This window comes from Hirundo rustica, chromosome Z (assembly GCF_015227805.2).
Source record: "Hirundo rustica isolate bHirRus1 chromosome Z, bHirRus1.pri.v3, whole genome shotgun sequence".
Classification (NCBI taxonomy): domain Eukaryota; kingdom Metazoa; phylum Chordata; class Aves; order Passeriformes; family Hirundinidae; genus Hirundo; species Hirundo rustica.
This window is the reverse complement of record NC_053488.1, coordinates 26,484,067-26,497,836: the sequence shown is the minus strand read 5'-3', so window position 1 is coordinate 26,497,836 and position 13,770 is coordinate 26,484,067. Positions and strand designations below refer to the sequence as shown.

The following is a 13,770-nucleotide window of genomic DNA, read 5'->3' as shown; positions in this document are numbered from 1 at the left end:
AATAAACATAAAATGAGAAAATTGAAGAAGAAGAAAATGTGTCCAATTCTTGCACTGTTTGAAATTTTTAATTCTCATTTAATGACATTATCCTACACTTATGTGAAACCTCCATCTTTTCTGAGACCCTTTGAAAAAGTAGAATTTTGTACAGATAGGATCCCTGTTTTGCTAGGCACTGTTCCAAAGCTGATGGCAACTAATGAATGTCTTTTTGATATTACTGAGCTTTTGAATTGTGTGCACAATAAGGAATTTGTACCTGTCTCTGATTCCTAGGAATCAATATAGTTTCTTTTACAGCTATTAATATCCATTCAGTTGCAACTCATGTGTTTGTAGTGGCAGCATTGAAGAAGGTAACACATGTGACAGTATTTTCTGTATGCAGGCACTTGAATAATAAGTTCGTATTCTTAGAGGACAGGGCTTCCTTGATGGGAAAAGAAAAAAAAGTCCTAAGAGAAATTTTATTTGGGTTGATGAACCCAGAAGGATGCACAAATTTCAGCAAGCAGTGTTTACAAGGGTAAAAACAAACAATGTGAATTTGTGTAGGGAAATGGGGAAATTTTCCACAAGTTTGTTATTTACAGATGGATAATTTAGTTTGCCAAATTACTAAGCATGTTCTTCCTGTTCTGCAGGCAGAATTCACAGCCATGAGGGACCAGTATATGCGAGGTGGAGAAGGCTTCATTATCTGCTATTCCATCACGGACCGCCAATCCTTTCAAGAAGCAGCTGAGTTTAAGGAACTAATTTATCGTGTCCGGCATACCTATGACATCCCTGTGGTGCTGGTGGGCAACAAAATAGACCTTGAGGAGTTCAGACAGGTAAGTGACTTCTCTACTGGTTTTGGCTTGGTTTTCCTTGGCTGTCTCAGGAGTTTCTGCAGCATGCATTGTACAGTGCTACTGAGAATTATTAGCACAAGAAGACACTTAATCCAAGAGTGACAAACTTTTAATGAATTAAAGTCTTTGTGGTGCTTTTCATTCATATGTGGTGGAACTTCTAGTAGCCTTGTCAAATCACATATAAACTTTCTCTGTTTTTATTTGAAAAACTTTGACTACTATTGTCAAAAGATTTATGTATATTCATATAGATATAGATATAGATATATAGATAGATATACATATATTCAACATAGAAAGAGTTTCAATCAGGATCTTTGTGGAAAAAAAAAAAAAAAACCCTTGAGTTTCTTTGATGTTGCCAGCCATTAAGCAGAGATTTGTTTTTTCTCCCCAAACATATGTATTTGATTAAAAGTTTTTCATACTGTATAAAAAGTATGAGACTACATTTGCCTGAAGATCCAGTGACTGTGTTATCAGAGTGTTCAGATAAAATGGGGAACATGTAATTCACTTTGATTTGTATACAAGATTTCAGCTACCACCACCCATAGGGCAACAGATTTTTTTCAACTACAAGGTCAATGACTGTGTCTCTCTCAATGTCTTTAATAATCTTTGCTCACTCTTTTCCTTTTACTCCCTCTTACTGTTTGTACTGGTGAGCTAGAGAGAGATCACATTAGAATGGTTTGGTTGTGACCTGACACTAAAGAGAAAATATGCCTAATCTACAACTAGAAATGCCCTTATCCTGTCACTCTTCTCCGCATTCCGTTGCCTTCTTCTTCTGAAGAAGAAACCTGAATTCTAGAAGAATTCTACCTGAAGAAAATCCAAGACAGCATTGAGCCTAAAATCAGTCTTAGAGGTCTGATTATGTACATTTAAAACTTCACATCTGTTTTCTAGGTCATTGGCTTCCTCCCAAATCAGGTTGTGACAAAACCCTAGAGGTGACAATCCTACTGCAGTTTAACAGGGACTTCAAACATGATTGCCAAGTGCTCCTACACCAGAAGGGGAGGGGTGTGGGTTTGGGAAAGAATGATGATTCAGCTGTTTTGCTGAGAGAACTGGACATGCACTTGATCCCAAAGCAGGACACAATTGATTGCCTACAGTTAACCCTTAGATGAGGTTTCAGCAATGCTCTACTTCCTAATTGGTACAAAGACCCTCTTTCACCAATCTTTTGCACTATTTCTTTCTGATCTTACCTTTTGATGAACTTTTATATTTTAATCACTGTCAAAATATATAAAAATGTATGCCTGGTTTAAATACTTTTACATGTTCCTTGGTGATCTTCTCTGGTCTCACAAACAGGAAAAGTACTGTGCATGAGTATCTGGATTGAATTTCACCCACAGCACTTTAGATTACTGGGCATGGGGAGGCTCTTGGGAGTAATATTAGAAATTAAGCCTGTGAGACATGCTAAACACACTAAAAACTGCTCTGTGAAGTCACCATTGATGATCCTGTCGGAATATATGAACAAGGAAATTCCAAATTGTGGTCCTACATTTTTGAAAGTTTCCAGTGAAACAGAATTTAGGCCTTCAGAATGTTTTCCTCCATAAGCCCTCTTTAAATGCCAACACATTTGGCAATGTCAGAAGGGTTTTCTCAAATATTCTGCAATCTAGACTTTGGCCCCTAAGTCAAAAACAAGTAAGGTAGTGCAAAGCATATCTGCTCTTTTAAATAAAGCTTTTAAATATGGCTATGTATCCATAAGTAAGTAATATGTAACAACATATTAAAGAAGAGCAACTTTTTATGGGTCCATTATGGGATATTGTTTTTAAATTTTGACTATCTCTACTCCATGGCTGTTGTCTGCAAAATTAGTTGGTGCTGAGGTGTATAAGTTGTGCTTCCAGAATGTATTTTCACTTAAATTTCATCCATTTCAGATTCTGCTCCACAATTCAAAGCAACTCACAGTTATGTAGGGGAGATGAGCAGACATTGCTCAGAGTACCTTCCTGACCTGAACTGAAGCTTCAGTTTGTGGGAGGACACTACTGTGCCTAGCTCTAAGCACATATTCCTGCTCTTCAGTTTCATTACTTCAGAGCTTGGAAATGAGGTTGTTCTGTATATTTAACGAAAACTGAAATAAGTTTTATCTATGCTCACTTGTAAAGTTAAGCAATATCTAAGTAACTGGATGAGCTCTGGAAAGGTAGATTGAAAGAGATCTTTCAAGGTCATGCACTGTGGTTACAGCTTCATTAAAAGCATTTGGATGGTTGAGAGCGACAGCCAACTAACTCTGGAGTGACAGGCAGCAATGAGCTGGTGATGTAGGGCATTAACATTTCAATGAACAAACAGGGAGGAAGGTACACAAGTACAGCAAATTCAAACAGCTGAAAAATAGTAGGTGTCAGAAGGCAATTAGCCAGATTGGAATTTGACCAGGGCACCAGGGCTAATATTGTTACTTTGTTTAATGACATTTTTCTTCTGTGTATTTCATTAAAAAAAAAACCTGTAATGTTATTCATGTTATTTCAGGACATAACATTAAGCTCAACATTCTTGGGCATCATTTCCATTTAATGACAATTCTGTAACAATCAGACAAGCCATAGCGGCTTGCCCAGACAAAGCTGTTTGAAATGTGAATCCTTACACAGTACAGTTAATGATGTATGATGCTTTCCTCAAATCTATCAGCAGGACTACAAGAACAAAACTAATCTGCAGTTATAGTTGTCACTTAAGAGAAACACTGTCAGAAAACAGAACCGAGTTGATTATTTTTAAATTATATTTTCATTTTGTGATTGCTTCAGCGAAATTATAGTCTTTATGTGTGCCTGTAAAATTTTAATGTCTTAAGAAACGGGTTTGTCTGTACTCCTTCTTAAAGCAAGTTTTAGTTATATTCACCAGTTTAAAGAGTAAATACTTTCATGTTTCTCTGAACAACATGGGGAAAATTGTGGAAAAAATAGTTGGAAAACAGAGTAAATCATTTTCTTGATGTATATGTGATGGCACAACACCCTTCATTCCCCACTGAGCAGGCATGAATTGCTAAGGCATTCACAGAATCGTGGTGTTTTTTTATTGGAAGGAACTATAAACTCATCTAATTCCAAACCCTCTGCCATGGGCAGGAACACCTCCCGCTAGACCATGTTGCTCCAAGTCCCATCCAGCCTGGCCTGGAACTGTGTCCATTCCATGATTCTTCAGCCATTGCTCTAAGAAACATTTAAGTATTATATGCAGTGATACTTAATTCTGTAGATATTTGATAGAAAAATACAAAACTAAATTATTAGGTAACATTTTAATTTCAGTGTTTTCAAATAGCAAAGTCATTAGATCAGTGCATGGATGCTTGTATGTCTTTAGCTATCATCAAATTTTCAGAAACATGAAGAACCAGCCATTTGAAAATGCTGATACTTTCACTTTAGGTAAACCTTGTCGCATTACTCCAGAGGAACACCTAATTCTTACTGTTTAAAATATTTGTAACTGATAAATATCTAATTAGGACATATGCATCTTTAAAAATACATTAAAGCTATTCAACCTTATGCTGTACTAATATTAAATTGCAGCTTTATATAAAAATATTTAATAGTTAGGACCTGTGGCGTTACTGAAAGGTTGTTTAGAAAATATACAAAAGCCTTTACCTACTAATCACTGCAAAATATTAATTATATTGAGAAATTCTGAGGGGAGCTAACTACTCAAGCTCCTTTGAATAATGTGTTGTAGTATGAGCTGTAAACCATTGTTTTTTAGAAGCCTTTTTTGACTTTTAATGTGGATGTTAGAACCCATCTGGAAATTCTAGGCATGCAGAAATATTACAGCCTTCATGGAGCAGTTTTTCTTGTATGTTTTTTTGTGGTTTTTTTTTTTTTTTTTTTTTTTTTTTTTTTTTTTTTTTTTTTTTGGACCCCAGAGGAATCAGCTGTGGGTTCAGTTGAGTCCATGAAAAACATGTTGATGTCCATTTAGTCTGAAGTTAGGATGCAGCTCATCTTTCTTCCAGCTTCTGGCCTCTCTGGGAAGCCTGTCATCAAAGCTGTTAGTTTTGCCAGTACAGTCTTACTCCTGAAAAGAATTATGCAGTTGTTTACCCTTCCACCCATGGGTTGTCTTGCTGGCTTCAAGCAAAAATCTGAGAGGAGAAGTGCCTTTGAAAGCATTTCCCTTTACAACCCCCTCCTTTAGTCAGAAATAAAAAATCAACATGATATCTGCCTTTCTCATCCAGAACTGTAGTGGTAGAACAGGGCAGAGTGTGTTCAAAGTGAAACAGAGAAGGTTTAGATCAGACGTTAGGGAGAAATTCTTCACTGTGAGGGTGGTGAGGTGGCGAGGCAGGTGTTGCCCAGAGAAGCTGTAGCTGCCCCATCCTGGGGAGTGTTTAGGGCCAGGTTGGACAGGGCTTGGAGCAGCCTGAGACAGTGGAAGGTGTCCCTGCCCATGGCAGGGGGTGGAACATTGTGGTGGTGCAGAACTGTTTTATTAGGTTTTTATAAGAAGTTTATGTTATGGTTCATTTCACTGTATCCCCAATTCTGTATCCCTTTTTGTGTTGTCTATATAACAAGGTGTTTTGTGTCAGTCCTCCCACCCCCCTCGCTCTGGGGCAGCCTGTCTGTCTCTCCAGGGGCCCCTCCCAGACTGCGAAATCTCAGGGAGAGGGCTTCGGGTGATAGGTCCCCTGGGGGGAATTCCTTTCCTCTGGATTTTAGTGGTCCAAGGCTTGGGAGTGGGCACACCTTGTTACCCCCTGAATCCCCTGATTTGTTGTCTTGTTTTATTCTCCCTGGAACCCCTCCCCCGCTTATAGGGGGTAGGAGGGAGGGAAAAACTCTCTCAGCATCTCAGCCTCGGAGCTCTCAGCTCGGAGCTCGGAGCTCGGAGCCTCTCTGCTCCTCAACTCTGGAGCTAATAAACATCTTTTAACCTGCTAAGCTGAGAGCCAGCCTTTTCTCTTCTGCTGCTGTTGCTGTCACAACACTTTTGGGGTCCAGCTGCTAAGCCGAGAAGCCGAAACGAACCGAGACCATTCTGTGGCTGTGTTGACTCGAGCTAGCCAGAGGTCAGCTCCCGCCCAGTGCGGGACGGAACCAGACACAGAACATGCTAGACTTTAAGGTCCCTTCCAACTGTTTGGACTTTAAGGTCCAAACCATTCTGTGGTTCTGTGATTCTATGATTTAAGATGGAGAAATACATTCGTTGGAGTGCAGATGTATTACAGAGGATTTTCACTGTTGTTTTTTCCTCCTAAGGTTTTACTTTACCAGAAAATAATTCTCAAACTGGGATTACAGTAAGTTTTCATGATCAGAACCAGCTGAATATTCTCACTTCTATAAGATTTTACTCTGTATTTTGCTCAAGATAAACAGGCTGGGTATCAGACAATGTGAGTGTCAACTGTCAGGTTTTCATTTTGACAGCTGCTGTATTTTCATGCTTCTCAAACCTTGAAATATTAGTTGAGTCTGAGACAGATAAATTTTTGGGTTTTTTTGTTTTGTTTTGTTTTGTTTTTCTTTAGCTTTATTTGCTTTAAAACTTATTTTGATTTGTTTTCTTTTGTGTGAGTAACTTTTTTGGTATATGCATCAAAAATTGTCAGTCTTTACCTTCTGGTGCCTGCTTGAGACTCTGAAAATACTTCAAGAATATGATGTCATATTTTACTTTTATTTTTATTTTTCAGTGCATGACTATGAAGCACTGTTTACTAGATGCTCCCTTACTCATATTATGAATCATGAAATTGCAGTATAATGAATTTCTTACCTTAGCATCAGGCTGAATTTTGTTGCTTTTGACATTAAAAATGCTTTGAAATTTGTAACTGTAGTTTAACACCAGCAGTTCCATTTTCTCTTGAAAAAATTAAATGTAAGTTAGGTAGACGTGTCTGTACTGAATAAGGAGTCTTTTTTGCCATTATTCAGACCAATGTCATACACAAAAAATGAAAGGTATAAATTTTCCTTCTGAGCTTGAACTGCAAGTCAAGGGAGATGTGTTTTTCGCTGCTTATTGACAAAGAATAGTATACATTTGTGTTAATTACAGACATTGTAAATTATGAGATTAGATGACTTGTCCAGACCCTCTATGAAATCTATGCAGAAAACCAGGATATATCACATGTCATAGAAGTGTCTCATAAAACGAGATGTATCTGCCTGGGAAGTAGTCTGTCTTGCTGCTGACAGCAGAGGGAGGCTCAGACAGCCACTTTTTTGCCTTTTTGCAGTGGTATTTTGGTGAGATGAAAACTTATAAAATTGTTTCTGACATCTTTTCCGTTTACAAATCCAAACTTACTGATTCATTCTGTTATTGCTGCTAACCACAGACTGTACTTCTGAACCATGCACTTGTCTTTTCTTTGATTTCTGAATAAACAAAACCCTAGACAATGACTACAAAATTATGATGGGAATTTAATGGAAAAAATACAGAGGAGAATAAGGCACAGAAAAGCAAATTCTTCAAAACTATGTCATGTCCAGACAAACAGAGTTAGGGAAGGATCTGGAGCAAATGTCTGATGAGCCGCATCTTAAGGAGCTGGGAAAGGGCTCAGCCTGGAGGAAAGGTTTGTGGAGTCCTGTTTTGAGTAGGCTGAATTCTGATCTCCTCCCCTTTGATCTAAACCTGAGACTCCTGCCCTAAAATACCCAATAAAACCCACAGCCCTGCCCCTGCTCGTTCTCTTCGTCTTCATCCCTCTTCGCTCTCACCCCCTCCCGGGCCCGGGGTAGGGCGGAATAAATGGATTCTCGTGCTTATAACAAAGACTTGTCTCGTCTGTTTCCCTGCCGGTGGTTGTAACCTCCCTGGATACGGTGGTCACTGTTGCCGCACAAAGCAAGAGAGGTTCAGGGGGTTCTTCTGGCACTGCATAACTCCTGACAGGCGGGACAGGGCGGGGGGGGAGCGCTGTGCAGGGTCGGGCTCTGCTTCCAGGTAACAGGGACAGTACGGGAGGAAATGGCCTTCAGCTGTGCCAGGGGTGAGGCTGGATATCAGGGAAAGATTTCTTCCTGGAAAGTCCTGTCCAGCCCTGGCACAGCACGCAGGGCAGTGGAGGAGTCCCAGTCCCTGGAGGGTTTTAGAGGCCATGTGGTTATGGCAGCTGGGGACATGGGTCAGTGGTGGCCTTGGCAGTGCTGGGAATCTATTTATTTGAATTTTTAATTAAATTTTTATATAATTCAATTTGATTCCATTTAATTGTTCATGAATATGCCATGGATGTCCATGCATTTCCATTTTCCATAAGTTATTACATTAATACATCAGATACATTACATATAGATGAAATTAATTACAACTATAAGGAGTTGCCATCATCAGTTACACGCACTTGCCTGCGTTTTTCCTTCTCACATGATATCACATCATACACTTTTTTTGATCTTCAACTGTACAATATAAGCCATTTTTGCTGTTTAGATGGAGCTCTGACAGTTGTCTGAATATTTGGAATTAAAACTGCTGAAGTTGTCATGGTGTTTTATTATCCTAGAAAACTGTCAGACCTTTGAATAATCACTTTATTCCATTATCAAAACACGTATCTGGATTCTGTCATGTTCTACAACTCTAACTTCTATTTACTTTTAATTGATTTTGATTTTTTGACATTTCTTTTACACTGGTCATTGTCCTAAGAAGTCTTTCTCATATAATTTTTTTAAAAGAATCTTTATTGTTTTTTCCCTTCCAAGAAAGAAAGAAGGAAAGAAAGAGGGAAAGAAAGAAAAAAGGGTTTGTATTTTTCCATGCCAATACAATTGGCAGCTGTAGTCTTTTGAAAGGAAATTTTATCATTATTTTAGCAAATATCCATTTATACAGCGTTTACCTCCTTGTCATTACAATGCTTTCATGTTTCCACAAATTTGCCCAAACCACAGCGTCACATTACCCAGGCTGCAGTAAATGCCATCAGACACAGAGACAATTGTAATGAAACTGTTGGCTCATTTCTCAATTTATAATTGCGTTAACCTCTACTGAACTACCCAGCACATCCTGTAATTCCTCCAACATGGAGCAGAAGACATTTGAAGGGGACTAAGATGCAGATAACAAGCTGCTCTGTAGAAGAAACAACAGCAAAACAATAGCTGCACTGCAGATAATAAAATGTATATAATGTAAAACCTGAATATTCAGAGATAAAAACAAAGCTAATTACTTGTAGCTGAAGCAGGACAAAGCAGGACATGTAGACAAGGGTGTACACAGGAGAAGGTACTGCAGGGTCACTTCACTTCTAGGGATGTTAAACAGCACAATCTATATCGTTTTGAAAGGCTCCCTGTACTTCTTATCTCTACCTGCTTTAGCATCACCATCCACCTCAGAGAATTCTGCTCTCCCCATGTACTGAATCCTGACTTGGCGCAACTGTGTGTGACTTCACACAGTTTCTCACTTCTGTGGGAGAACACCTGGGAGGAGAGGTGTGAAGGTACAGAGAGGCTCTCCCCCCTCTTGTCTTACTGATAGAGGTTGCTCCTCAAGGTGAACTTGGACTGCAATTTGTCTGCTTGTCCTGCAAATTACCACAGATTGACTCTTGTGAAGATCTTCACCTGACAGTCATGTCAACAGAACCTTTGTAACTAAAGCAAGTAAGTCATATTATAAAACTTCCAGACTATCCTCCTGCAGGGTTGGAGGAGTGTAGGGCTTGATTGCGAGTTCAGGGTGCTGCAGCTTTCTCTAGAATCTCTCAGAGTAAAAGATGGTTACACAATGAACACGCAGAGAAGTACAAATTGCAAGGGAAAACACGGTGGCATAATTTGTTGGGTGGTTAGTGTTTAGTCAGGAGCCTGTACAGATATCTGTGATGGATATTCTTTGTGGTTTAACTTCAGCCAGCAACTAAGCACCATTGCAGCCAATCACTCATTGCTCTCTGCTCCTGGTGGGGAGGAAAATTTAAAAACAAACAAACAAACAAACAAGTAGACACTTTAATAATTGAAACAAGATGTTTTTAAAAATTAATATTAATGATAAAAATAACGAAAAGGAGAGAGAGGGAGAAACAAAGCTCAAGAGAAACAAGTGATGTTCATGACCCACTGACCTATGCCCAGTGTGTCCCCTAACAAAAATAGGCAGCTCCTGGCCAAATCCCCCCAGTTTATGTCCTGGGCATAACATTCTATGGTATGGAGTATCCCTTTGGCCAGTTTTGGGGCAGCTCACCTAGCCATACTTTCCCCTGGCTTTTTGTGGACCTGCTCAGGGGCAGAAAGTCCTTGCCTGAAGTGAGCTCTGCTGAACAGCAACTAAAATTTCACTATGTTATCAACATTATTCTGATTCTAGATCCAAAACACAGCACTGTACCAGCTACTAAAAAGGAAACTGACTTGACCCTAGATGAAACCAGGACAAAACAAAACTTTGGAGAAAGCTCATCATCTCGAAGGACTTCTATAGCTCATTTTTCACCAGCATAGCAAGGTGTAAGAGCTGTGTGTAGCTCTTACTCCACTTCTTTCCATGCTCCAGGGCTGAGTGCATGTGGTGGTTTCAGGCAGATTTTGGGAGAAATCCTCCCACGGGGCCCCCCTCCCCTCCCCCAACTGGTTCAGGAGAAGACTTCCTCAGAGAGAAGTGGAAAAAACCTGTTTATTAAACAGGCAAAGCACTCCCAGCACAATACCCGATGACAAGAGCTTCGTGCCGCTTACGGAGGGATAACAAACTTAAAGAAAGTCTCCTCTTGAGGGTCGTCACTGTGCTCCACCGCTCCGTCTCTGCTGACGCTGGGAGAAAAGGAGATGTGCAGGGCTGGTCTTGGTGGGGTGGGTCCCCTGTGGAGGCCCCCGGTGCTTCCCCAGGTCCTTAGTCCAGAGAGGTTGGAACAGTTCCGAGGAGAGGGCAAAAAAAGCAAAAAGGAAGGAAAAAGAAAAAGGAAAAAAAGAAAAAAAGAAAAAAGGCAAAAAAAGCTTCAGCTATTCTACAGCGTCTAACTACGCTAGCACTAAACTAACTAACTGCCAGGGAAAAAACAACAGAGCTTCTTTCGTCTTGCCCTGTTCCAGCTCCCCCGCTTCAAGGTCACTCCAATGAGCAGAGTTTTCCTGGGGAAAAACAAACCGCGCTTGCCCTCCCCCCCTGCACCCAACAGACGATTGGGGATACACAGTCACCCCAGGACAGTGCAAAATGCCATATTATTAATTTTCCATGTATTTGCTGAAGTTCTCATTTCCATGTGAATCTTGCTCTTGAGTACTGTGTACAAGCCAGGCATCAACCTGTGGTTAACTCAGAGAAGGAAGAGTCAGGAGCACACCACAGCAGGCAGCGCTGATTAGGGCAGTTCTGCCCCTCCACCTTCCATGCTGGAAGTAACATGACCTCAGGATTTATCTTCTCATTTTCCCCACAGGGGCACACATGTCTGAAAGAGGATGCAATCTCTTTACATACTTACTGTTTTTACATTAGCAGAGTCAAAGTTTCAGCCCAACACTTATATGTTATTTACTACAGTTCCAGTTCAGGAAACTGTTGAGCATATGCTTCATTAAGGTGGAACTAATGCAAGGGTTTTTTTCAATTTAATCTGCACTTGAGCATAGATGCTGTCCTGAAAGTGAGACAGTAAAGAGCAATTTTGTAATAAAACATTTGCAAGTAGCATATTAATATAGGCAGTCACATTTACAGAGCAAATTATTTGTATAAAAATGTGGATTTCGGGGAACGAGGATAGCATCCTGTGTATTTTTTGCAGTAGGATGTCAAACTACTTGAAAGTAGAAACTTTGCCAGAATTTAATTACAGCTCATTATGGTGTTATTAATAAGAACATGACCTAGCATTTAAAGAAATGAAGATTAATCAGTTTAATAATCTTTGATTTTTTAAGATTTTCTTGTGTTCTCATCATACTGACTCACTTCTTTTTTTTTTTTTTTTTTTTTTTTCCCTCCCAGATGAGTTAGGAAGTTAGAGAGGATTGTTTTTAATCAAATTGAACAACTTGCCTAAGAATAGCAATATTAGAGTCACAGAGTGTGACATTGTTTAACTTGTGTAGTCATGAAAATAAAAAGAAAAACAAAATCTGCTCCACCTCCCAAAAACACAGTACAAAAAAGTAAATGAAGGGGAAAACATGTTAATACCTCATCCACAGTAGCCAAATTTTACTATATAAAATCTATGTGAAATCGCAGCTTCAAAACTTCTGAGTATGTTGTGTGGTATAGCAGTTATTTTAAGAAGATGCAGGAAGTCACTTATTTTTAAATTGCATTAAAGCACATTATTGCACATGAAACTCAAGATATTTAATGTGTACAAAATATCAAAATTTCAGTTTCAGTGGTAATCATTTACATTAATAATTAAATAATTTTGCTGAACAGAACCCCAGAGCCTGTCTGGGAGTTAGGGTATAGTGTGTTTTTTATTTAAATTAACCTGTATTGAGTTTGATACAGCTTAGTATCTTCATCCACCTTCTCCTTATGAGTGTTGTTTCTAAAAGCAGAAAAGGATGGACTTCCCTTCTATCTTTACTGTATTTATTTCCTATGTCACTCAGGAAATGTTCTTTCTCTCTGTTTCCATCTATGTTGTTTTTCCCACTGATTACAATTTAAAAATGTTAATAAGGAGAAAAATATGTCTTGTCAATTTTTTTAGTCATCTGGTACAAGCACTGACACAATATGATATGATGTGATATGCAGGGGTTTCTGTGTGCTTGTGTCTGTCTGCATGTTTTAACACCATAATCTAACACCAACTTTGTGTTCAGTACAGGATATTCATTAGCACCATGGGCAACCCCTGGGGTACTCCTGTCGTAAATACTTAGACACTGAAATTTTAAATTCACTTTACATTTTCCTTGAGGTGGTGTGGAATACAGTGTCTTTACATTTAATGATGATTTTCCCTTAAAAAACCATGGGATAATTCTTTCATTCGTTTTCTAGACGTGGCTAATATAATATCTTAGTTAAAAAAAAAAAAAAAAAAAAAAAAAAGAGCAAGCCTTGGTTCCCTAGATTACATTAATTTCTAATTCTTAAAATTTCTTGGACTTTAAAACCTGAGGAAGCACGAAGTGGTTGTTTTGTTGGATTTTCCACCCAGCCTGCTCTAAAATCTGAGTTTATGCTAGATGTTCTTAGTCTGGGGCTACTCAAACAATGGACCAAACCTCATGACCTTCCTATCGTTGTTTGAAACCTTCCTAGCAACTAATTTAAACCACACACCAGCTACTGTCATCAAGTCCTGGAATATTTTCCAGTAAAGCCAAACCCCAGGATTATGCTGAGTGCAGGTGGTCAGGATGAGAGGCATGTTTAAATCCTTAGTTATCCAGTAATTTTCACTTCATTCTGAACAGATGCAGGAAGGTGGGTGTCAGGTGGCATCCCTCTGATCTCTTTTGCTCTCTTCTCAACATATTTATTGTATGAAGAAAACTGTGTGGATTTGCTCAGTTTAATTAAAAATAGAGATTTTTTTTCCTAATTGTTTTTATTAATTGGTTATTTTTTAGAGATCAGGAGGAGATGGAAGGTGTTTGTATGTTTTGTGTCGTCAAATAAAGAGACAGAAGAAGAGGAGGGTCTAAAAGAAAGTAGAGATTATTTATGCTTTCCTTGGAGTGAAATACACCTTGAGCACTCTCCAGACCTGTGGCCGCTGACTTGAACTGGGGTAAAGACCCACATAGCTCATTTCTCAGTGCAAACCACTGAAGAAATGCTGCTCATGGGGAAGTTGTATTCCCTGTGATTACCTGCCTGTGACTACCAGATGACTGGTGATGGCAGGTAACGTTTTCAAGATGATAATGCTCTCAAAACCAGGAGGCAG

The 13,770-nt window shown here is 39.1% G+C and overlaps 1 protein-coding gene across 1 annotated transcript in view; it reads left to right on the top strand.

The window, feature by feature from the left end:
* The window catches only part of RIT2 (Ras like without CAAX 2), a 113,483-nt gene that overhangs the window by 40,810 nt on the left and 58,903 nt on the right, over positions 1-13,770 (top strand). Inside the window, exon 3 of the mRNA XM_040090263.1 lies at positions 648-839. Within this exon, the coding sequence (XP_039946197.1) occupies positions 648-839 (192 nt within the window). The remainder of the gene's footprint in view (positions 1-647; positions 840-13,770) is intronic.